Here is a 26,226-nt window from a genome sequence, read left to right as displayed (position 1 = left end):
TCTGAAGCGTCAGTGGAAACAACAACTGGAAGGGATGCATCGAACATCCGCAGAACTATGTTGGACGCAAGTGCCTCTTTGATCTTTCGAAAACTGGAGTCTACCTCGCCAGACCAAACAAATGGTTGCCCCTTTCGAAGCAGAACGCGCATCGGTTCAACCATATCGGCAAAGTTGGCAACGAACCTAGAGTAGTATTCGACCAGTCCCAGGAACGATCGAAGGCTGGCTGTATTGGTGGGTGCCGGTGTATCCTTGATGGAAGCAACCTTTTCCTCCAGCGGAACAATACCACTTGCTGTGATCCTGTGACCCAAAAATGAAAGTTCCTGCGTATCGAAGATACATTTGCTGTTAGTTTGAGTCCTGCCTCTTTAATGCGTTGAAGTACTGCTGCAAGGTTATCTATGTGCTCCTGCCGGCCCCGCCCGAAGACTATAATGTCATCTATATAGAAGAGCACGCCCTTACATCCTTGCAGGACTTTGGACATCATACTCTGAAATGGAGAAGGCGCGGAAGCCAGTCCGAAGCACACTCGTTTAAAACGAAAGAGGCCTTCGTGAGTTATAAATGCGGTGAAATCGCGACTCGCAGGGTGAGGCATGACCTGGTGGTAAGCTGATGCGAGGTCTAGCTTAGAAAAATTTGTAGCCCCCACTAAACTATGCAATAGCTCTTCTGTATGAGGAAGGGGAAAGCTGTCTATTACGACAGCTTTGTTTGCTTGTCGAAGGTCTACACAGAGGCGAATACCTCCCTCTTTCTTCTTAACGACCACAATGGGTGACACCCATTCAGATGCCTCTACCCTCTCTATCACGTCCAGATTTTCCAACCGATGGAGCTCTTCCGAGACCAATGGTCGTAGCGAGAGCGGAAGGCGCCGAAGTTTGGATTGCACTGGCTGCACCGTGGATCGCGTTCTGACGTGATGCACAAAACCTTTCGCGAGGCCAAGGCCTAGATCGAAGAGAGATCCAAACTCGCCAACTAATTCCTTTGGGAGGTTAATATCCTGCACGGCTTTCATCGGGTCAGGGCGCTGTTCCCTTCGAGAATTAGAAGTTAGCGTCGTTTCAAGGCATTGCAGAGATGACCCAGCAATCTGTAGACCGAGGGCCTTGATGGCATCGATACCCAAGAGTGAGGTGCCTTGTTCTACGACGTAGAAAAGAAGGCTTGTTGTGCTAGCTATGTACGTAACGTCAGCGAAGAAACAGCCATGAACCGGAATTGGCTGTTTTGAATAGTCCAGTAACCGAACAGTCGGGGCCAAAAGTACTTGGCCTTCCAAATAATGCTTAAAAAGATCGTGTGCAACAATGGAAACTGACGACCCAGAATCTACAAGGAAAGTTATGTCCGCACGGCCAATCGAAACTGTGACGTGAACAGCGGAGCGAGCGGCCGTCGTCACAGGCAGAATGCTCAAAACTTCCTCGCTCGGAGAGTCTTGGCTGTCTACCTCACGCACCGGAGCGGAGCCTCGTTTCTGGCAAACAGAGCGGAAGTGACCCATGACACCGCAATGGTGACAACGCTTGCTTTTGGCTGGACAGCGAACTGATGCTGCATTCTGCTGGGATGAACCGCAGCGGTAACAATGAGACTGGCGGTTGTGCGACCGCTTCGAGCTCTCGTCGGATTCTGATGTACGCGTAGGCGTATTTTCACGAGTATTTATGCGTCCAACATCTACAGAAGGAAATTCTTGCAGATCATTGTACGCCTGCTCAAACTGCCTTGCCAGTAGTACTGCTCTAGCGAACGAGAGAGACGATCCTTCAAGCAGAAGACGCTCGCCCAAGCTCCTAGACGAAATACCAGCAACGAACTGGTCACGCAGCGAATCTTCTTCGACAGGAAAAGAGCATGTAGCAGAAAGCTCCCGCAATGCAGTGATGTACTCATTCACTGATTCACCAGCTTGCTGAACTCGCCTACTGAAACGATGCCGTTCGGCAACAACATTGCTTGTTGCCCAAAAATGAGCGTGCAGAGCGGCGACTGCGATATCGTACGACGATACTTCAGGCCTTGTGTCGCCTGTGCCCTTGCTATCTTCAGACGCTTTCTCAGTAGCAGTTTGCTCAACGAGCTTGACGTTGTCCAACGATGGAAGTGGTAATGTATAAAATATGCGCTGACCTTCTACGCCGAGGCTGTGAAGAAGTAGTGCTTTGCGACTATCCGGCGTGCAGTCAGAGGCCCCCGAAGCAAGCAGGTAGTTCTCGAAGATGCGGAACCATTGCGGCCACGCAACAGCAGGTCGACCAGGCACAGGCAGGAACGGGGGCGGCGGCGCGAGTCCAGAAATGCTCATGGCGCCGGAAAGCAAGCGGCGAAAGTCACGCCCCCCGAAATGATCCCATCCTCGTCGTCAATGTTGTAGCGGCGGATGCCGCTCAAGTACACGAACTGCTAGCAACCAAACAATCTGCCGTTTATTGCCACATACAGTCATATATATACACATAGCGACACTGGTGCCTCTGGCGGCAGGTGATCCCCAAACCGGAACCGAAACCACATATACAACAGTTATATTCCGCACATTTTTCTATCACCTCATTGATTGTGTGAATATGGTGTATTGTTGAGTAGCCTTTACGAAATCCTGCCTGGTCCTTTGGTTGAGAGATGTCTAAGGTGTTCCTGATTCTATTTGCGATTACCTTAGTAAATACTTTGTAGGCAACGGACAGTAAGCTTATCGGTCTATAATTTTTCAAGTCTTTGGCTTCCCCTTTCTTATGGATTAAGATTATTTTGGCGTTCTTCCAAGATTTCGGTACGCTCCAGGTCATGAGGCATTGCGTATACAGGGTGGCCAGTTTTTCTAGAACAATCTGCCCACCATCCTTCAACAAATCTGCTGTTACCTGATCCTCCCCTACCGCCTTCCCCTTTTGCATAGCTCCCAAGGCTTTCTTTACTTCCTCCGGTGTTACTTGGGGGATGTCAAGTTCCTCAAGACTATTCCCTCTTCCATTATCGTCGTGGGTGCCACTGGTACTGTATAAATCTCTATAGAATTCCTAAGCCACTTGAACTATGTTATCCATATCAGCAATGATATTTTCGGCTTTGTCTCTTAACGCATGCATCTGATTCTTGTCTATTCCTAGTTTCTTCTTCACTGCTTTTAGGTTTCCTCCGTTCTTGAGGGCATGCTCAATTCTATTTATATTATACTTACACCTACATTTATATTAGCTTCTATGAAGACGTGGAATCGGCGATGGGTAAAGTCAAAACGAAATACACCATACTGATGGGCGAATTCAATGCCAGAGTAGGCAAGAAGCAGGCTGGAAACAAGTCAGTTGGGGAATAAGGCATAGTATATAGCAATAGTAGGGGAGAGTTATTAGTAGAGTTTGCAGAAGGGAATAATTTTGGGATAATCAACACCTTCTTCCGCAAGCGGGATAACCGAAAGTGGCCGTGGAGGAGCCAGAATGGCGAGACTAGAAATGAAATAGACTTTATATTCTACCCTAACCCTGGCATCAGGCACGTACCCAGGGGGGGGCCCGGGGGGGCCCGGGCCCCCCCCCCGAAATCAAGTGGCATACCCCCCCCCCCCCCTCCCCACCCATGCCACCACTCCTCACACATTCCTAAAGTGCCGCCAGATCAATGTTGATACTTGGCAGCTGTTCATCGGTCAGCATTATGCTGCCTTTTTCACTCCTTTTAGATGGCGGTAGTTATCGGCATCTCTTGTAATGTGAAGGACAGTTTTCTCATAGATTCCGCACCCGTGCGATTAACTCGAGATGCGTTCAGTTGTCACCATCTATTCAACCGTCACGCGCATAGCTGTTGCTTTTGTTAGTTCAAACTTCTCTGTTTAGGCAGATCCTGGGACCAGGAGAGGGATACGGCTGTTACTCAGCTGGTCTGTACTCTCATGGAACGAGTTGCGGCCGGAGAAAATGCCAATTGCGTTTAACTTTTCCATTTGCTTCATTATTTCCTCGAGTTACGGCTCGCCGCGACGCTGGCAGATGCCCGGAACCATATACACGTGATATGGGTTAGATAAGGTGGGAAATAAAATAATGTGCAAGAGCGTCCATCATGAGACCCTGCAATAACCCTTAAACCCATAAGCAAGATGACTGTCGCCCGTTGCCTCGTCTCTTTTTCCCTAATTGTATAGCACTTTTCGTGCAAAATTGGCAACTGTAAACAAAAAATCGCAAGGAGTTGAGAAATTAAGCGATCTACTAAGGGAGAGAGCCAAGGCAACAACCAAACTGCAAGCAAAAGCGAATAATAAAAAAAGTTCACCGTTGTTTATGAGAATATTTATGCATCAACATCTTTTTATTTAAAAAGGAAGTAGAGAAAAGGCCGCCATAAGTGGAAAACAATTACTTGTTTTGAATGACGCTTCCACAGTTATTGGTCGAACCGCCTCACGTAGGCACTTCTCTGCTGTGCTTATGTGGGTGTTTTTCTAACCTATCGCGGTGAGCGCAGTACGTCTAGAATCGCAGAGTCCTGCGCTCTACGCGGTTGTATGGGACTGGTGGCCGCACAGCGTTACGCAATTCGCGGAACTGTCAAAACTGATCAACAAGGCGAAAATAACTGATATTCGAAACTATAACATGAGGAAGACTGAAGAAGCCGTAAAAAATGAACGCAGCCTGAAATCAGTAAAAAAGAAACCTGGCATAGGACAAACCATGATGTATGCACTAAAAGATAAGAAGGATAATATCATCAGCAATCTCGAAGATATAGTAAAAGCAGCGGAAATATTCTAAGCTGACCTGTATACAGTACCCAGAGGAGTCACGATACCTCACTTAGAAACAGTAATGACCAGGATAGAGAAACTCTCCTATAACTAGCCATGAGGTCAGAAGGGCCCTGCAAGACATGAAACGATGAAGAGCAGGAGGAAAAGGTGGAATAAAAGTCGATTTAATCAAAGATGGGGGAGACATAATGCTTTGAGAACTAGCGGCTCTTTATACGAAGTGTCTATCGACTGCAAGGGTCCAAGAAAAGTGGAAGAATGCAGACATACTAATCCACAAAAAGGAGACGTTAAAGAATTGAAAATTTATAGGACCATTAGCTTGCTCCCAGTATTATATAAAATATTTACCAAAATAATATCCAATAAAATAAGGGCAACACTAGATTTTATCAACCAAGGGAACAGGGTGGCTTCAGGAAGAGATACTTTACAATGGATCACATCCATGTCATCAATCAGGTTATCGCGAAATCCGCAGAGTACAATATGCCTCTCTATGTGGCTTATATAGATTACGAAAATGCATTTGATTTAGTAGAGATACCAGCAGTGATAGAGGCACTACGTAATCAAGGAGTACAGAACGCTTACGTAAAAAACTTGGAAAGTATTGCTACATGCGTGAGGTATTTGTTTGTTGGAACGATGCGCGTGGGCGCCACCACTCCAGAAAAGAGGAGGAAGAACGAACTGGGCTCGCGCTGTGAATCTAACCGGTCAGCGCTGCAACCGTTGTTGTAAATATAATCTGTAAATAGTTTCTCGTCTTACTCACTCGTCCTTCGCGGAAGAATATCTACAGAGGTTCTACAGCTACCTTAATTCTATACAACAAAAGCAGGGGAGATACCTATAGAGAAAGGGGTCAGACAGCGAGACACAATTTCTCCAAAGCTATTCACTGCGTGCTTAGAAGAATTCAAGCTATTAAACTGGGAAGGCTTAGGAATAAAGATCGACGGCAAATATCTCAGCAACCTTCGGTTTGCCGATGACATTGTTCTATTCAACAACAATGCAGACGAGTTACAACAAATGATTGGAGACCTTAACAGAGAGAGTGTAAGAGTGGGGTTGAATATTAATATGCAGAAGATGAAGATAATGATAAATAGCCGGGCAAAAGAACAAGAGATCAGGATCGCCAGTCGGCCACTAGAGACTGTGAAGGAGTACGTTTACCTAGGTCAATCAATCACAGGGAACCCTGATCATGAGAAGGAAATTCACAGAAGAATCGTCCTGCAGTGCACATAAAACAGGCTGATGATGATGATGATGATGATGATGATGGAGGTGGTGGGCCCCCCCCGAAAAAAAATCCTGGGTACGTGCCTGCCTGGCATCATACAAGATGTGGACGTGCTCAGCAAGGTGCGCTGCAGTGACCATAGGATGGCAAGATCTCGAATTAGCCTAGGCTTGAGGAGGGAACGGAAGAAACTGGTACATAAGCAGCCGATGAATGAGTTGGCGGCAATAGGCAAAACAGGGGAATTCCAGATGAAGCTACAGAACAGGTATTCGGCTTTAACTCAGGAAGAGGGCCTTAGTGTTGAAGCAATGAACAACAATCTTATGGGCATCATTAAGGAGTGTACAATAGAAGTCAGTGGTAACTTTGTTAAACAGGATACCGGTAAGCGATCGCAGGAGACGAAAGATCTCATTAGGAAAAACGCCAATGTATGAAAGCCTCTAACCCTTCAACTAGAATATAACTGGCAGAACTTTCCAAGTTAATCAAAAAGCGTAAGATTGCTGACATAAGGAATCTTAGGTTAGGCTAATGTAAAAGGCGTTAGGGTGGCGCGGCGTATTCCCACAGCGGATTATTATCTTTTCGTCTCCGCCACGTTATGGTTAGGTTTACTTTAGCGTTAGGTTAGCGTTAGGTTAGGCTTTACCTTTAGGTTACGTTAGCGTAAAAGGCGTTGGGATGGCGCGGCGTATCCTCACAGCGGTTACGCCGTGAGGATTATTGTCTTTGCGTCTCGGGCACGTTTGCTTTCGTTAACGTTAGATTAGGCTAGGTTATCTTTATGTTAGGTTAGTGTAAAATGCGGTAGGGTGGCGCGACGTGTTCTCATAGCGGTTGCAGGGGCGTCGAGATTCACTGGCCCCCTTTCAGCCACTCGTGTTCAACAACGGTTGCTAACGTGCTCAGCCTTCTATGTATTCAATATATGCGGCCGGGCCTCTACTACGGTCCCTAGTGCTCCCACGGAAATATCTTTGATATTATTCGGAAGGTGAATCGCTGCAAGGCGCGAGAAAGCTATCATCCGGCACGACTGACTCACTGAGCGCCGCAGGTTCGAGACAGTGTCTGCCACAGCGATCGCTAAATGGGGCGTCAGTGCTCGCTGCTTCACCTGTTTCACCGCGCCGGCAGCCAGCGTCCGAGCGTAAACTCGACCCCACTTCGCAATGCCGGAACGCCGATGGACAAAAGCATGCAACACACGCAAAGAAACTTCTCCGTAGTGCCTCGGCAGAGTCAAATGTTCAAGGAGCAAAAGCCCCGCCAAATGCTATCGCGCACCCGCTCTTACTTGTACTTTCACACAAACGTCCGCCGCTTCCGGAAATGCAACGCCCCGCTGTAGTTGCTAGTAATTGTTAAGTCTCTTCCTGGGCGCTATACGCTGCGGGTGTGAGGAAAAGCGGACGAGGGTGACCCCAGGGGGATGGCGGCTTGATACGCGCTGCCTTCCCGCGCGCCCAATGCGGACGGTCACGCAACGAAGCGCGCGCTAGAGGAGTCACGTGAGCCCGCAGCTCCTCTTCCCACACGGTGGTGACGGTGCATGGCTGTCCGCGCCGCTGAGCGCATACGCGGCCCGCGCGCAGTATCTTGGAGAGTGCGTGATTGCAGACACAAATGCGCTACTTTCTGCAGTCCTTTAGGACGCGCGTTTTAGCGCCTACGCTGCTGTAGGTACAAGGCAAAAGGATAGCTGAGATGGCTGATGCCTTTGTGGGTGCTGTGTTTCCGCGCGCCTCTAATACTGGAGCTCGCGTAATCGGAACTTTCCGACAGGCGGTGAAGCGAGAGGCAGCACGAAGCATTTGCTTCCCGCGGCCGGCGCTCCTTGTCAAGCCAGGTTGGTGACAGTGAACGTCTGTTCCTGACCATCGAGTAAGATAGGTTTATGTTTGCCTGTGCGTGCGTCACACCGCGCTTGGTTAACAAAACTTGGTGGAGTTGTTATTGACTTTGCTTCTGTTATCAATGCTTCGCCTTTCGGACGAAACGGCGACTTTGCTTCCACGCAGGCCAATTATTGCTAATTTATTGTCTTATTGATTTATTACCATGCTCATTGAAAATGACGGTGTTGTTGTTATTTATGTATGCTAATTGGTCAATTTTGTTCTCTCCCTCAGCTTTCGATAAGACGTGTATTCGTACTTATTACTTTCACGCCCGATTAACTCTACTTTCACCCGACAACGTCTTCGTGCAACCATTTCATTTAGGCCTTTTTTTCTAACTTTCGAGTGCTCGTTTTTTAAATACCCAAACAGCATCTCCTCCTACTTCCTTTGTCGAGGGAAAACTAGGCCCACTAGATTAGCAACTCGGGCTTACAAGAGCCGATACCCCGCTTTTCCGCTCTTGTCACTCCTACTTCTTCCTGCAGCCGCCAGCAATACCCTTCCTCATTCCATCGCTATCACAGCTCAACCAGCCCCTCCCACTCTTTTCAGTACTTCCACTACCCTCAGCTTGCTTTACGCATCCCCGTATTATGGGCTAACGAAAATATTTCTCCATATCCAAACGCTGGTTGCAGTGGCATACCTCTTTAGAAAACATTTGGATTCTTTAGAAAACATTTATACCTACCGTAAAATATTCCAAAACGACTTAGTGAAGAACTATAGTTTCCCAATGGATGGAAACAAAGCCGATGTTAAAGCGCTTCTATGAAATGAAGGTAGCGAAACAAACAAGGGCGATGAAGAATGAACACATTAAACACTTGTCTTTCTTAGTTCTTGTTTGCCCTGCTACCCTCATTTCACCATGAATTCGTACCAGCACGCCTATATGTCAACCTTGTTAAGTCATTTAACCTTGTTAAGACAGCTAACGAACACGCTCAAAAAGAAACCAGCTTCAATGATGTGAATGGTAACGCTTTACTTTTTATGGGAGGCGATATTTCTTGCTTCTGTGGTGCAAGCGTCTAATTTTATATGCGCGATGCTTTTGTCACCGAATAGGTGGTGCAAGCACAGAGATCAAGGAAGCATTAACAGCAAAAGCAAGAATAATGTACAAATATTATGTGGAACCCATGCACTGCGGGAATCGATGTTATGCAAAACATTTTTCAAGTGGCTGGCTACCTGGCATCGTTTCTGGTTCTCTAAATCATCAGCAGACGGCGAAACCTGTTCGTGTTAGCCCAGGAATTTTGATCGAGCATGCGTGCCGAAAGCTGACGGATGAGGACAGCGATGACAATCACATGACGTCGATGGAATTTCCACTCCAACCGTTCGACGCGAGTTTACGACATGCCGATTGTTGGGTTCTACATAGGACGTCACCTGCTACAAAGTGTTATGCAACCGTACGTGCATCTGTGTCAATGTTTATTTGACGATGGAATTTGCAGTCTGGCGAAGAAACGTTAAAACCTGTTTGATGTAGGCCGATCCTAAATATAATACTACGTCGCACAGCTTCTCGACGAAATAACTGGGGAATGTGGGCCCATCACGAAAGCGGTGCAGCCTAACAGAGCGTGTCAAAGCGCTAGCTGTGACGAGAGAACGATGCGAGAAAATGGCAAATCATGCACGCGCCAAACGCTTCAAAGAGCCAGTTGGCTTTGGCACGAGAGAAAAGTGCATGCAATTGTGGCCTAATGGTCATAATAGAATTTAAAAAAAGGTACCGATAGCTTAACGGTAAGGGCATCGGTCTGGTGTGTTGAAAGACATAGGTTGGATCCCACTTTCGGTGTCGCATTTTTTGTTGAGGAGGCCCTAAAAGAGGCGGGACAGGAACTTCCTACTGCACAATGCCTGGCAGGAGGCACATAACGCTTCGCAATATCACTGGGAAATAAGTAAGACTACTGTGTAGAATTGGCGGAAGAGGATGAAAAAATAGGCGTTCTCGGGTCATAAGAAAAGGTATGTCGAAAGCATTTCCTTCTGCGGCTAGGTAAGACTTGCCACCATACGGATACAATGCGGTGACCAGTGAGAATGCTCCGTAAGCGCTGCTGCTGTGCAGGCAGCCATCCCTCACCCCTGGCGAAGTACACCTGCAGGCCCGAGCTGTGGCGCTTGTCGCTGATGGGCACACGCAGCTCGCTGGCAGCCGTGAACTCGCGCAGCTGCCGCGAGACGCACTTGAGGCGCAGCTCGCCCTTGCTGAAGTGCTGCTCGCCCAGGCGGAAGTTTAGGCGCAGCATGACCGCTGCGCCGTGGCCGTTGGACGGGGACGACACGTAGGAGTCTTGTGCCTGCAGCGAGCGAGAAAGGCACACTATTGCATAACTTAAAAGCAAAGATTGACCGGTGCCTTACTATCTCTTAGACAACAGCGCATTCAGCTCTTTCACATGTACACTGTATATGTTTATCAAGATACAAAGCTGGTTATAACGCAGCACCAATTTAGCATAAAAACGGGCTAATGGCGATGAAAAGCAAGAAGCGAAAATGCTTTATTTCTAATCTGAGGAAACTGCGACAATGTATGCTGGTAATAGCGCGCACATAGTACTACACAATCGTTCTGTAGGATATGTCTCCGCGCAAACAATACGAAGAAATGAATAATGAGGCCGCTTTGCTAATGGACACTACCATAACAATGCATAGACAGAACCGGTGGATTGTTCATTGCGCAGTTTTTCTACATAAATTACATTTCGTGGCATCTTGAAGAACGGTTTCGTTAAGGCAAAATGCTTTGTCACAAAGAATTTGCTTTGCTTTCTCATCGTACAAAACCAATAAATATGCATCTTCTGCAGCCGATGCCATACTGGCGAAAAGTACATTTCCGAACAAAACTTATAGTGGTGTCGTCTATCGTTCTTTCGTAACGAGTATGCAGCAACATGGCTGTTGTATCCATGGAGTTCCCTACGAAAATTGCCAAGGAATCTCTGACGCTAGTGTCTACGGCAGTTGCAAGCAGGGTGCATCAATCAACATGGGAATGGTGGTTAGTACGTGAATTTTTCTAAACTCCGTCACTGTGGCTTCAGTTGGCTTTGGGACTTTGTAAGCTGACCATGTTCTACGCAATAGTGAGCTATAAATGCCGTTATTCACAGCCATTATGGATGTAAACAGGATCGTACTGCTTGCTGCGTACTGAAAGAAGAGAATTGCTTCGAAATTTGCGCTAATAATGCAAGTGCAGCGTAGTGAATAACTAAACAGAAGAACTTTTGAAGTCGCGAGGACGAAGACGCGACAAATTCATGTGCTAGCCATCATTCCTATGGTCGCCGAACGTTCGCAGCGCCAGTTTTCTCCAGCAATGTCTGTAGGAAACTCAACGGTTATGGCATCGTCGTGCCTCTTTCCTTTTGTATACAGTGTCCAAAAGTAGCGACATTAAGCAAGGCTACACGTTGGCCTTCCGGTCACTGTATCTTCCTGAACACTATACATTATTCATTTTGCTACTCAGAAATTATTAATACGATCAGGATTTTTAACATACTTCACGCAGTTACCGGTGTCTATGTGTGTGTGTGTCCGGGTATAACCGTCTTGCGGCCAGCTTACGGTCCCTGGTAAACTATGGTCTAGTGGACAGAGCATCGTGCTGCTCTGTTGAGGGAACCGCCTTTGAAAGCAACCGTTGGACTAACTCGGACGACTGGGTAGGTGTCACTGGGTATGTGCTGCTTTTCAATGAACCTCTTTGATGCCAACTAGGGTGACTGGGTGCGCGAGGCCTTTCAATCACTAAAAAGTTCCTTTAAGACTTCTCCTGTACTGGGCGCAATTGAACATGTGTGGGGTATCAGACAAGACTGTGTGTTTGTGGACTTCGCAGCGGAGCCGCCGGGTGGGGCATCGTTTCCAGGCGGATACGCGACAGAGGAGTCCAGCTGCTGTATATGTACACACGCCTGGATGCATTTCGGCGGTGTCGCTACATTGCTTCAATGCTGATAGCGTTAACGTCGACATTCATCGTGAGGTAGGTTCTGCCGGAATTCATAACCTTTATTTCCGATTTATATACCCGCATCGTACTCAGCAAATTCGCCTAAGACAGAGCATTTGGGAAAACTAAACTTGTTCTTCTCAATCTGTACATTCCTTCCACCTTCATTGCGGAGAAAGTACCCAGAGAAGCATCAGGGGGGAACACCTATGACCACGAAGGCAAACCACAAGAAGTATGGTATTTATCCTCATCATCTCCCTATTTAGGTCAAATGTAGGAAAAAGGCATCCTCCAGCGATCTCCAATTACGCCTGTCTTGCAACAGGTGGCCCCATCTTACGGATGCAAAAAAGGAGAAAGCCGGCATTTTCCTGCGCATATGCAGGCCAGATACACTCAGTTTCCACAATAAGATGTAAGAAAAATGAAAGGAATCAGCTGTCAAGAAGCATGACTAATTATACGCTATCTGACGCGAGCTCTGGGAGGGAGGCCGGCGGCAGGCCCAGAAAAACTAATCTCGTGTTCCCGTAGATAAGCCAGCGCCACCGTACGATGCCGCAAGATGAAAGCTGAAAACAACGCGGAAGCAGGAAGGACGGGAGAGAGCAAAACAAATTATTCGTGGGGGAAGAATGACGCCAGCCTGGCAAAAACCCAAGTCGTGCTAACAGAAAACATTCAGGGGCCGGGAGCTCGCGGGCGCACGGGTAGCAAACGACCGCCGTCGTCACTCCCTGACAAGAGACATAACCCTCTTTGTGGACACAATGAGCACAGAGGTGGCAAACAGTAACGTAGCGACCACACGCAACGGCGGGGGAAGCGAGAAAAAAGCGTTGTCAGAGAACAGTGGCTCGACACAGACGCCGGCCCGGCGAATGATCCCGATAATCCCGCTAACCGCCGCGCGGCAATTCCTCCGTGCCGGCAGAGCACCGAATGCTGGCGATAAGCGACCAGAACGGCCCCCCTTCCACATCGGAGAACAAACGATGCTACGGTCGGTCGGCTCGCAACTCGTCGTGTCCGCGTCGCTACAGCAGCAGCGTCCGATACCCGCGGGGCGAGCTGCAAGGCCTGAGTGACAAAAAATGGCCACGGCTATAATTTCGACAGTTGAACAGAGCGGAAACGGCGCCGGCGACAATGAACTGCGCTACTTGATGAACGACTTTTAGAACGGCCGTATATCAGCCGATGCTTGCGCGCGAAGCGAAATTTTCTTGGCTAAAGCAGCCATCAACTCATTTACTACCTCATTCAGACGTATTACAATATTGCCAGTTGCCTGTAGCGTGCAAACCTGTCAGTGCACATTGGAAGCATTTACCTTTCCCGTACTGAGCGTTCATCAGCCAAACAGAACGCTGTTCGACACAGCCCAGAGGTGCCACAAACAATGTCTTCTCAGCCTCCATCAAAGGGCATATAGTGCTTACATTGAACAGGCCATTTTATCTTTTTCACACGGACTACGAAACACTTATGCTCTCGTGGCACTGTTAACTATTATTCGTACAAGCAGTCACTGCCTATAGCAAATTTGTAACGACAATACCTTGCCTCCCCCTGCACGTTATATTTTAGAAACCAAATACAGATGTTCAAACTGTTGTCTTAAAACAGACGACAATATGTATATATATATATATATATATATATATATATATATATATATATATATATATATATATATATATATATATATATATATATATATATGCAGATCCCACGTACTATGGGAATCGACATAAGCGAAGCTTTCTATGCTGTTTGCTTTAACTGACGAAAATTAGCGGTGATGTTGACAGTGAATGCGTAATTTTTCCAGCGTTTGGTCCAATATGAGAGTGGTGAGTTGACGTTAAACGTTACCTCGCATGCACCGCTGCTGTTTGTATGCGTAGTTTACAGAACACACAGGGAGACGTGTTTGCTTGAGGCGTTGTTGTGCGTCATTGTTCCTAATCTCTGAGAGGGTTGAGCATTATCATTGCTTCGCATGGCACACCGCATCGCGGCAGAAGTGTGAAACCTTAATTGAATTATGGGGCTGTACGTGCCAAAACCGCGATGGGTTTATGAGGCACGCCATAATGCCGGACTCCGGATTAATTTTTACACCCTGGTGTAAGTACACTAGCGTTATTGTATTTCGCTCCCGTCGAAATGCGGCTGCCACGTTCGGCATTGAACCTGCGACCTCTAACAATGCCATAACCGTCAACCTACCTCGGCAAATACAGAAGTGTTGATTTGACGTGCGACCGCTTCCGTGGTGTCGCCTAGACCCTACGGTGTATTAATCCAGATTTGCGTCTGCGCGCCCTGCGTCAGTTGTCCGCTTTACAAAGTTGCATAGTGTTTATTTTTCAGAAATAGCAACAGCGTACCGTGCCCTACCTTCAGTTTGCTAGCAACCGCTGTTTCCTTGCCTTCTCACGTCACCTTTTTTCTCTCTCGTCCTCTCCTCCTGTATGAAAACTGCGAGAGTGGCAAGGTAGTTATTCACTCGTTTCGTGACTGCGCCGGTTCTGCCCATTCTCTTCCACCTCTCCCTCTCTTCTCTTCCATTCTGTCTACTTCCCCTCTGGACTTGCACGTTAGTAGAAAGGTAAGCGCTGCAGTTTCTGCAATGTTTTTGAGAGGGGTCACGGATAATATTAGCTGCCAAGAGGCTAAAGTGGCGAATTCAAGGGAGCGGCTGAGGGCATTAGAGAGGTTTAGCTTGTCCGGTATTCCGGTAAAACGCAGGCGGACGGGCCGTTGGGGCGGAGCCGTAAACGTGAGCGGTCTGCATGGCGCAGCCACCTGGTGGCGCAGTGCTCAAACTTGCAGAAACAGCTAATATTGCATTAACCGAGCGTATTCTTCTCTGCTACTGGCGTAAATTTTCGGCACTGGCGTAATCGTGTTGCTGCCAAAAATTTACACCCGCAACAAAGTAAAATACACTTGGTTACTGCAATATTAGATGTTTCTGTATGTTTGAGCACTGCGCCACCAGGTGGCTGCACCATGCAGACCGCTCACGTTTACGCCTCCGCCCCAACGCCCGGACAAGCTAAACCTCTCTATTGTGCATTCGCCACGCGATGGAAAGGTCGAAACGGATTTCTCGCGTCGACATTCCTCTCTGCCACGCCATGTATGCGGCGGGCAAGGAACGAGCAGCAGTGCAAACGTCGAAGAGGCAAAGAAAGCTTCGCTTCGAAAATGCCTTTCCCAAGCACAACTATACTGATGTTTCATGTGAATATCTGGAATAGGGAAAAATTATTTACTTGAGCAACACAATTGAAGTAATTAGCCGCAATTTAGCACTCCACACTCACGCGCACACCCACACATGCATACACCCAAGAACACCTTCCCCTCCTGCTCACACACACACATCGTTGTGTGTGCGGTGTGTTCTTGAGCGTATGCCTGTGTGTGTGCGCGTTAATGGGCGAAGGCTAAATTGTTCCTAATTACTTCAATATGACAAGTTACCAACTAGCACAAGAGCAACTTCTACTGCACACAATGTCACGTTCCTTTTCTTGTCCTCGGAACTCGTGGCCAAATCCGACGAGTAGGGTGCGCATTCCAGCACGGTGGTGAAATGGCGTGCCACAAACTGGTGCACTATCAGTGCAAAATGAACAGGGCCATTATCGTAGTACAGAATCCAGTGCCCCTCTTTCGACAAGTTTGGTCTCCCCCAGCACACACGATCTCTCAGACGCTTCAGTACCTTCACGTGAATAGCGCTGCGACGTTTACTGTTCACACACACAAAAAATACAGTCCCCAAATTTTAGAGCGTTGTTCCAGAGAAGAAGCGGTGTATTAGTGCACAATTCTTCGTCTTCGTGGTCCTGAACAGCATCAACATGAAAAATTAAGCACGCACGATAGAGATGATATTTACGCTCAAAGATGGAACAAGCACCAAGAATAAGGCGGTTGGCGAAAAACAACTTGCCGGGCATTGACGCCGCCAATATCAACAACGACGTCGCAACGCCACACAGCTTTGTACATACACTCTTACATGATAGCTTGTCCGTTCGTTCGGGCTATCCGATTATATAGACAATCATAGTAGGCGGCCTTTTCATAATTACTTTTACGGCACGTCGTGTCATGCCTAAACCAAAGTGTAACGAGCAAAAGCGACCCAGTCATTCAGTCATAACAGCCGCTTGCAACAAAAGAATTAAAACTTGATTGTCTGCAATGTTTCGGAAGGTTTCCATGTGAGTGATTCGGGGCACACATTACGGTAAACATGAACGAAAGAACTTACCGCATGCGTGCGATCTCAAGCGTGCGATGGATGGACAAGGTCGGCTGCAGGGAGTCTGGTCCGTGACAGGGTATTGTCATGCGATAAGAGCCGCATGCCCAGATACCTACACCAGGCATAACGCCCTGTTGCGGGCCAGTCTCGCTGCAGCTGACCTTGTTAATCCCTCGCACGCTTAAGAGCAAGCGGCAAAATAACAGTGCGTAAGTGCCAGGTCACGTAGTATTTTTTTTCATATTTCGCGGGCTTTCTTTAGAACACGGAAAAAAGAACCACGTGAGATATATTGTGTTGGAAACAATTTATTGAGAGGTTTCTCAAGGTGCGCTACAACTTTGCGTATCACACTTGGGGTCTGCAGCCAACACTGAAAAAGTTGGTTAATTAAACATAACTATTCCTTTAGTTGCGGGGAAAAATAGTCTGAGTAACTCTAGGCCAGTGCCAACATTATGCATTCGGTTCAACTCGCGTCCGGAGTGCCTTTTATTTTTAAAACATTGGCTCAAGTTATGTGGAACAACCTGTATATAATCGACAAGGACACTAAGCATACCTAGTGCGCTTGTAGTGGTGCGGGGCGTTTCACCCTTCAGTTTTCTCAGCCATGTGCCACTTGCGTCACGTCGCTACAGTGGTTCACAACACGATTGTCTTTGAGTACGTGATCCCATAACCGTGACGTAGACAGCTCAAGATGTTCCTATCAATGACAGCCATTTGCACTAGTGAGGACAACAGTCACGAACGGGCGCGTATGTCTCATTCTGTGAACGTAGAAATGACTTCAAAGACCTCCTGTGTGTAACAGTTTTTCTCTGTAAAAATTTCGAGCGCAATGGCGGCACCCACCTCCCTGTCGTTGATGAGCCACTTGAGTTCACGCAAGGGTGCATCCGCTAGGCAGCTTAGGTCGATCGCACTGCCCAGGCTGTAATGCTTCTTGGTGCCTTCCAGCCGTGGACCGTGCATGCGAGGCCCTGCATGATTTTGGGAGAATTCCCAACAATTAAATGTTCGCGGAGAGCACTTACACCCAAAGACACATATGCGCGGCGGGCATGTACTCATATACTACAGCCAATTATTTCGTTGCCAACAGCGAAACATATTATGTTTCACTGCCACGTATTTCAAGCCTTGTACTGGATCTTGCTGTTGCATGATGTACACGGAGCCACGTGTCTCCGAGTGTTGCGGCCCCGTGAAGCGAACGGTTGCCTTAAGTAGCAATCCCTCGAGGCTGCGGCATGATTAAAGCTGGACTATTCCTCTCAAAATTCCACATAAACGAATATAAGTGAAAACTAAGTGACGAACACAAGCACTGCGGCAAGAAAACAGGTTTGTCATCAGAGTCCATGGCAGAGTAGAAGATACGCTGATTCAGCAGCCCCGAGTCACTGACTGCTCTAAGTAGCTCCAGTGCAATGCAGCACTCCACATAACCTAGAAGCACCAGCCATACAACCGAAATACCGTTTCGGTAGAAAGTTTCAGTAAGTTTATTGCACGTAATAAACGTTACATAATATGGAATATGCACAATGCCAGAGGAAACAGACTGCAAAATTGACCTCCGGTTAGTATAGACAGCAAAAGCTAGACTTGCAGCAGGCAAACATTACCACTAAAACAGTATATTTCTGGATTCACTATCTAACGTGAATGTTATTAGCACAGAAGAACTTTTTTACCTTTTTGAAAATGGCAATCAGTGGAATGATTATATTGAATTTATAATTCCATTCGAAGGTTCGATTTAAATCTCGGAACGTCAGACTTCACCTTAAGATGGGATGGTAATTAGTTCTAAAATAACCTGGCAGAAACATTTCCTAGATTTTTCATATTCAGTTTTGGGTATTGGCAATAAGTAGTGATTAGAAGCTTATCGGGCTCAACTCGAGTGAGACAAGTGGCTTTAGTAATTATCGGAAACGGGAGCTTTCCGCGCACAAATTTATGTACAAATATTATATGAATGTTTCTGTACTTTCTGAACCGATATTATGCCGTAAGAACTGAGCAATGCAAATGCGTCTGACGTGTGTAGTCACTACGTGATTACCTGCTTTTGGGTACGTTGCAGCGAGAATAAATGGGGGGCATACGTGTTTCCCGTGACAGTATGTAATAGCTAAAGCGCGTATGAAAAAAAAAGCATAGCAAAGACAGATGACTGCTCCGACATAAAAAGGATTGATAATTCAATCACTGCTGCTGTAAGCTACCACGCTAGTCAGATAGACCACTCTCATCAAAATTTACATCCTTATCTTTTGTGAACATAATTATAGAACAGAAAGTTGGCAATCGGTACGAATTCATTTTCCCGCACATTTCAGCTCTCATACTTCCGCGTCTCGTACGTCCCACACGTACGGGTCACACATTTGTGGGAGGCGGCACGCTCTGGTAGCCGCTGTTGCCACGGCCTGTTGAGGACGGCAAGCCATGGTGCGAGTCACCTACAAATTGGTGACCCGCCATGCCAGCGTCAGCGCACCGACTCTACCAAGGCGCGTGACGTGCGTCTCAAGCAGCCCGGCAGACGTCTGGCGGTTATAGGGTGTCAGGAAATTCTACATCGACATTCCCGACACCTGGTTCATCCAGCTGGACAGCCACATCCTTCTCAACGAGGTTCCAAGCTCCGGCACTTAAAGTGTGCGAGAGGATTTTGCAAGTAGGGCTTAACACGAAGCTCGAAGTCCCCGGCCTCGATGAACTGGGGCATGACACCTGAGTGGAAGTATCAGGTCCTTCGTCTGGATTTATTTATTTGCCGTCACTCCTCCTCTTAATTCGTTTAACGTTTATCACGTTATCCTCACTGAAGCCCCCCAAGTGTTCGGCCTCAGTCAGCTACAGGCAGCATAGGCGACATGGAGGCAACCTTACAAGCAGGGGCCGATGTGGTGGTGGAGCGGGCTATGGCAATAGGTCTCGCGTGCTCCCCCACCAAGTCGGAACTTCTTGTTCTTCACCCCCCGAAGAGTCGCACACACCCAACTTCAACCCCCAGCATCCGTATCCACATGAGGACGTACTCCATTCCAGTGGTCACACAGCTACGAGTGCTTGGCATGGTCATGCAGAACAGCGGCAGACATACGGCGACCTTGAACAAACCCACCACCACAGTACATCACACTATGCGCCTGATTAAGCGGATAGCCAATATACACAATGGGATGAGAGAGCATGACTTGAGAAAGACAGTGCAGGCCTTTGTCATAAGCAGAGTAGTATGCTCGCTCCCATACCTACATCTCAACCGGGCGGAAACGGAAAAAGTGGATGCCCCTATACGTCAAGCGTATAAGACAGCACTTAACCTTCTCAGGCACACGCCAAACGAGCGCCTCCTTCACATGGGGGTACATAACACATTTGATGAGCTCACGGAAGCCCATCGCACAGCCCAAATTGAGAGGCTGTCCTCTACCACCACAGGTCGGCACATCCTGGACAAACTAGGGCTAATCCCGACTTCCGAAGCGCATCAGACATGTCCTTTACCATCGAACATACAAAACTGCATCACTGTTCTCCCCCTGCCTAAAAACATGCACCCCGTGCACCACGAGGCATGCAGGCAGACCAGGGCAAAAGCCCTCTACAAACAACACCAACACGACCACCTCACTGTGTGTGTGTCGACGCCGCTAGCTACCCACACAAACCCGCTTATGCCGTAAGTGCAGTGTCACATCAACTTGGTTACATCACAGCTGCCACAATACAGGCGCGCACGTCCATAGAGGCGGAGGAGGCTGCCACAGCGCTGGCCATTTCAACCACCGCTGCCGAGGTTATCCTTAGCGACTCCAAAACTGCAATGCGCATCTACTTGAAAGGCCGAGTTCATGAACCGGCACTGAAAATTCTCAATCATGAGACCCCCCTCAGACCAATTAAGCTCATCTGGGTGCACGCGCACGCAGGCCATCCAGGCAATGAGATGGCCTATTCTATCGCTCGAGTAGCCGTCAATCGAGCCACGCTGTCCGATGACCTGGATAACGCCAGAGACCGATTGGCCGAATATCACGAGATCACCCTCCACTACCGCGAAATGCGGTTGAGATACCCTCCCCCAGATAAATCCTTAACAAAATTCCAACAAAGTACCTGGCGCCAGCTTCAGGCACAAACGTTACTTTCTCCAGCTTTTCTCGCCCTGGTTCATCCAGGCCTATATCGACAGGAATGCACGCTCTGCGGTGCGCCTAGAGCCAACTTCCATCGCATAATGTTCTTATGCCCTGAGCTCCAGCCACCCTCTGAGTGGCAACTCACCGACGTCGAGAGATGGGAGACCGCGGTGTCTAGCTCCAACCCAGCCGACGAAATACGGCTGATGGACTGGGCTTTGAGGGTCGCCGAGGGCCACAAACTCCCGGACACCCTACGCGCTCCTGAGCCCCCTCACAAGTAACGTTGTAAAAAGGCTCAAGTAATAAATGTTTACCACCATCACCACCAGCAGATCATCAACCGAGACAACGCGGCGGCTGGTGTTCATGGTACGGTGCGGGGTTACTGTTATCTGGCGTCCCCGAATGACACTACTTCGTGTAGTTTTTCATATTGTTTCTGATTGCGCAGCTACAAAACGAGATCACCGCTTGCCATTCTCGACGCCTTATAACCTGGATCAAAAACTTCAGTCAGAACTTCGAGACAAGGAAAGGTGGAATTGTTCGCACCTATTTTGTCTGCTTTTTCAGAGTGAATGATGTGGAAACGAGGGAAGTCCTGGATTTCGCGTCCGAAAAACTGGAAGTCATCTTAGAGGCGCTCTCGTTTCCGAGGGCTATCACAGAGTTTGGGGAAGCGTTGTCCACAAGCATAGATGGGATTTTCAGCATTGATGGCAACCACTAACCAAGGAGCCCGACGCGGGGGCGTAACAGGAGTTTCTGCAAGGGAAGCCCTGCGAACGCCAGCTGTACATTGCTGCTATAACCAAATACAGCATAACCAAGGTTGGCTAGATACACAAGGTTGAGGTTAGGGAGGCCGCGCTAAATTCTTTTACTGCGATAATAATTATATGGACACACTAGGCCCGTTTCTGCCGTCGGCGTAGCCGTGAGGTTCCGGATGAGTGAAAGCGTGTGAGGGTGAACCGGCGAACGTAAAGCCCCTCAATAAAAACAAAAATAGCCCAAACCTTGAAGATTGACCCCGTCCTTCTCACCTGCGCGTTCCCTCGGCGCTCGGCCCTCTCATTGGCCGAACGCCGTCACGCGCTCTACTTGCTGCGTGTTTTTCCTTCCGCCGGCATAGCGGTGCCAAACATTGCAAGCGACGTATGCAGGCGCCATGTTTCACACCTCCTTTGTGCTTTTGTAGCGTAGCTCCATGTTCGCGATGCCGTGTTGCTGTGTCTTCGGATGCACCACACGTGAAAGTGACGGCAAGCGACTCTTCCGGATTGCATCTGCGAATCGAGACACGGCGCGGTGGAAGGTCTGGCTTCAAAGAATCAGCCGGGCTGATTTCAACCCAACGCAATGGTCCAGGCTCTGTGAGGTGAGCGAGCGATTCTTCGCTCAGTACTAATCTCATACGCTGCCACTTGTATGCGGCTTCTTTCGTTTTTCGCTCTCCTAAGTGCCGCATATTCGCGCTGCGTTTATTTGCAACTTTCGTGGCCGACTTCAATCTAGTCGTCGTCAAACGCACGTGCTTTTTGTCGACTGAGTCATACATTCCATGGGGTTGTCTTTGTTTGGCCTGAATCTAGGCGAACAGGACCTTTTTGATTGTAACTCCATACGTTACGAAGCGGTGACGGTGTGGCAACCGTACCTTGAAAGCGATCTGCAATGCCGACGAAGAGTGCCGATTGCTGATATAGCTTCGAACTTTCTGTTATGGACGCTTACTTAGCGTTGAATAGAGACGCACGCGCCCGTATTTCGGAAAGCGATCTTGGGCTTCAGTATGCACTGCTCGATTATGTGCTCATTGAAACGCGTGTTTTAGGACTTTGAGAACAGAAACTTATTTGTGGTAGGAAAGGTTGCTGCTTCCTGGCTGTAGTCTAGTGTCGCAAAATGGGTAAGTGCAAAGCCACGCCATAACGCTTCGGAAGCGGTACGCCAATATAAAATATAATGAAACATACTCGTAGGATGCCACAAGCGTCCTAGCTAGCATTGCATCAGATGTGCTTAAATGTATTTGAAGACCTTCAGCAATTGTGACAGCCGACGCAGCCTTTCGAAAGAGCGAGAGAGTTCGCAAGTGCCTGTCGTCTGCGAGAAAAGTATCGCGTTTGCAGCGAGCCGGCGTCGTAGCAGACGACACTTGTAGCATTCCGCTCAAGGACGCAACACTTTCTCACAATACATTTTTATTTCTATAAATACTTGTTGAGTATTTTTATATAAGTACACGCACGGTTGTTATTGCTGTTGCAAAAATAAATAAATAATTAATCTCTGGCGTTAAATCGGCAACAGAATCGCACAAGGATGTATACCCTGGTATGCCCTGGTGATAAACCATAGTAAACCGTGCTTCCATCTCAAAGTCACACAAAGTGTATGTAGCGTGTTGTACATTATATACCATACTGTAGAAATAGAATTAGATTTTACGCGATAATATTTGAGTATAGCTTCGTTTACTGCACCGCAAGCAAACGCCACTAGTCTAAAGATCGAAGTCAATCCGAAGCCTGTACTTCACATCATTCACATGTAGGTTGAGGCAACGCTCATGAGAACCTCCGTAAACACTAGCGCCACATTTTCCTCTAGGATATTTATTCAGAAACGCTATGGTCGTACCATGTGGGTAGCGTCGCATCGCGGCAACTCGCTGTAGCCATGACGACGTAAACAAGCATGTGCGCCGTACTTTCCTAAAGTATCGCCCGCCCGAAAGGGCCGTAACTGAAGGGCGTGTTGGCGCTAGCGTGGAAAAGAGCGGCTGCATTAACTCGACCAAGGGGAGCCACGCGGAGATTCGCACGGCGGTCTGGAACACGAGCGCGGTTGCCTTAAATACTGGGAGAGTGTCCAAAGCGCCGGCTCCCGCGTGAGCCTTTTGCGGGAAACTGGCGCGCTGCGCCGCTGCTGTGCGGGACCCGTTAGTGTTCCGGTATATGCTCCCGCAAGGAGCAGAGTTGCGCATAACTCTTTCGGCGCCGCTCGCATCGCTATCGCCGAGCGCTTTCACGTGGCGCAAAAATGACGTCAAATGTTCAACTGCGCGGCTGCAAAGCCAACTTTACGGGCGCGACGCCGACTCGTCGTTTCCGTCAGTGCTATCGACGTTGCACTCAGTGTACCGTCGAGCGTGCGTTGCATTCATCGGCTGCAGGTCGCTGGTACGGTATTCGACGAGATTAAGTCAAGGACCTTGGTCAAGTGATACGAAACACATCACAGTGATACTCGTATTCCAGTATGAAGGGTGCAGCGAACCAAACTGCATAAACAGCACGGAAGGTGGCAAAGCTTCTTACGCGGTGCCGTGCGAACGGGCAGATGTGCGCCGGCGACCAGGGTTGCCAGGTCCAAAATGTGAAAAGTAGCCACAAAATCTCGGAAAGTAGCCAGAAAAGTAGCCAACCTTTGCCACATACAGAAATGTAGCCTAAAAAGTAGCCACGTTATAGAAAAACGTTGCATTTTCATTTATTATGCAACTCTGAAGACATTATCACAGCCAACACTTAAAGCTGCTTTTAGTAAATGTAGGAACATACAAAAAATATTATGAAACGTGTATAAATGACTACAGCTAAGAGCGCTTTGATCAGCATGTAATATGACTAGAATATTATCACAAATCAGAATCACAGCACCAGTTAAGGTGTAAATGTCTGAGGTAATCTTGGCACACATTTCTCGAAGAATGTCAAAGTTCGAGGCATCCTCGAGCGATCGCTTTCGCGATTATTTACGCGCGATTTTGCGTCTTTTGGCATCGGACGCGTCGCAGGCCTTTCGTTACGCTCTGCAAAGTGAGATTCCCGTTGCGCGAAATCTCGCAAAAGTGATCGTATTCCCGAATACAGCTGTATATTTTATATTTTACAGCTGTCATTTTGTGTGCGCTGGTCTCTGGTGGCGTTCTTGTATGGATAAACAGTGTCTTGAAAGCTGAATGTTTGCACTTCATAATTGTATAACTTCAAATTGTATTGTATTAATTGTATTGCAATTGTAATTGTATTAATTGTATAACTTCAAATTGTATAACATAATTTGTATAACGATGTCTGAATATGGAATGAGCTTTATCTTTTTGTATGTATGGATTTCAGTGAGTGCTGATCATAACTCACATATATTTTATAATTTGCTGACTGCTACGTGAAGTTGCCAGTGCGGGGGCCTGCGGCCTTGTCAAGCTGCAATGCGACAGCTTTTTCTGTAGGCCTCCGGCATCGTGTATTTCGGATGCAAATAAAGTTATTATTATTATTATTATTATTATTTTCAAGCTGGGAACACATAAATGGACCGACTACGCCGAGAGCGCGCCGGCTAGACCGGCCGCTGACATGCTGATAGGATGTTTACGTTTATCCCCCGGCCAGCTGTCCAAATGTTCGATTTTGCAAACTTCGGGCAGCTTCGGGTTGTCTTAGGATCCCACCTCACGTTGACTTCCCATCAGGACCGGCACTAGCTGGCTGCCAGCGGGCTGCCAGAATTCCGAAAATTGAAGAAGCCCAATGTGTGGAAGGCCTGACGCGGAACTTCAATGCGAAGATGGAACACGCTGTGACGTCATCAGTACGAAATCTTTAGCATGAAATGAAAGCACCCGAGTCCGATATACGATGATGATATACCAGCTTGAAAAGATTTGAAGTGTCGTCGTCGTGTGTTCGCCTAAATATTTGCTAATGTTGCTGCATACTATGAGCTACACAAGTTTCTATCCAATGTTTACAATAGTCAAGCTATTTCAAAAGTAGCCAAAAAGGTAGCCAAGTAGCCAAGACATTTTTTTCCCCGCCAACAGCCTCAAAAAGTAGCCAATTTGGCGCAAAGTAGCCAAATCTGGCAACCCTGCCGGCGACTGGTATGGCTACTGCGTACAGGCCGAGACCGGTGGGCTCCGAAAGGGACCAGGACATGCGAGGGGCGTTCGCCTTGTTTACACTAAAGCAACATTTATCCCGAGTAACACCACTTTTAACGGCGAGATGCGTACGCCTGGCATGAGAGGTTGTTAACTTTTTGAACGATTTCTGGCATATATGTGCAGCGCGACACAGACGCGGGACGAAGAATGAACAATATGTCCGTGTCGCGCTGCACATATACGGTAAGAATGTTAACTTGCTTGTACGATTGTTCTTGCTATGCGGGTCTGGAACAGTGTGTTCAAAACAGTGTAAATATTAGCAGGTACGAATTTGCCCACTGCAGCCTGGTTTTCTCTCTACTATTTCTCATATTATTTTTTGTAGGCGTTGTAGTTTTCATGTAACGTTGATTGATGTGCTAGTGTTCATTTTTGCGTAGTAAGCGAAAACCTGACATGCTCCTGCCTATAAGACAGCTGTGATAGCTTCAGCATTTACCGCCTGCAATATCTTGCTTGTTATGAGGAATGTTGTTATCGACATGAGGAATGTAAAATTCTGCCGGTATGTTTATTAAGCGCTGTGTTACAGTAAGTGGCCTGAGTAGTATGAAGAGATCAAGAAAATGTGTTCCCATGTTGCCGTCTGCAATGTGTGAATAATTACTTTGCAAGTTTGCAATCTTAGTGTGATGAGTGCAATAAAAATAAACTGTTGCTACTCTTAATAGCTTGTTGCCTTTGCAGTTGCATTACATACTGCCTCCCAAGGTTTCAAGAACCAGCACTCTTGCCCTGCTGCCAGCAGCCATTGGTCATGCATTCCCTTGTACTAAATAAATTTGGTCTACAGACTGATACATATTGAATCTTTTTCCACTTGGAGATTTTATGCTACGAAGCAGCTGTTTAGTCTGT

General features: G+C 47.6%; 1 protein-coding gene across 2 annotated transcripts in view; it reads right to left on the bottom strand.

Moving 5' to 3' along the window:
- Nucleotides 1-26,226, bottom strand: part of LOC126531848 (uncharacterized) — a 724,626-nt gene that overhangs the window by 12,845 nt on the left and 685,555 nt on the right. For both annotated transcript variants that reach the window (XM_050179589.3, XM_055071564.2), the window contains exons 6-7: nt 17,095-17,222; nt 10,056-10,272 (exon numbers count right to left, since the gene is read on the bottom strand). In XM_050179589.3, coding sequence (XP_050035546.1) covers nt 10,056-10,272; nt 17,095-17,222 — 345 coding nt within the window. The remainder of the gene's footprint in view (nt 1-10,055; nt 10,273-17,094; nt 17,223-26,226) is intronic.

Source organism: Dermacentor andersoni, chromosome 5 (genome assembly GCF_023375885.2).
Source record: "Dermacentor andersoni chromosome 5, qqDerAnde1_hic_scaffold, whole genome shotgun sequence".
Classification (NCBI taxonomy): Eukaryota; Metazoa; Arthropoda; class Arachnida; order Ixodida; family Ixodidae; genus Dermacentor; species Dermacentor andersoni.
Note: the sequence above shows the minus strand (reverse complement) of the source record. Positions and strands in the feature narration are given on the sequence as shown.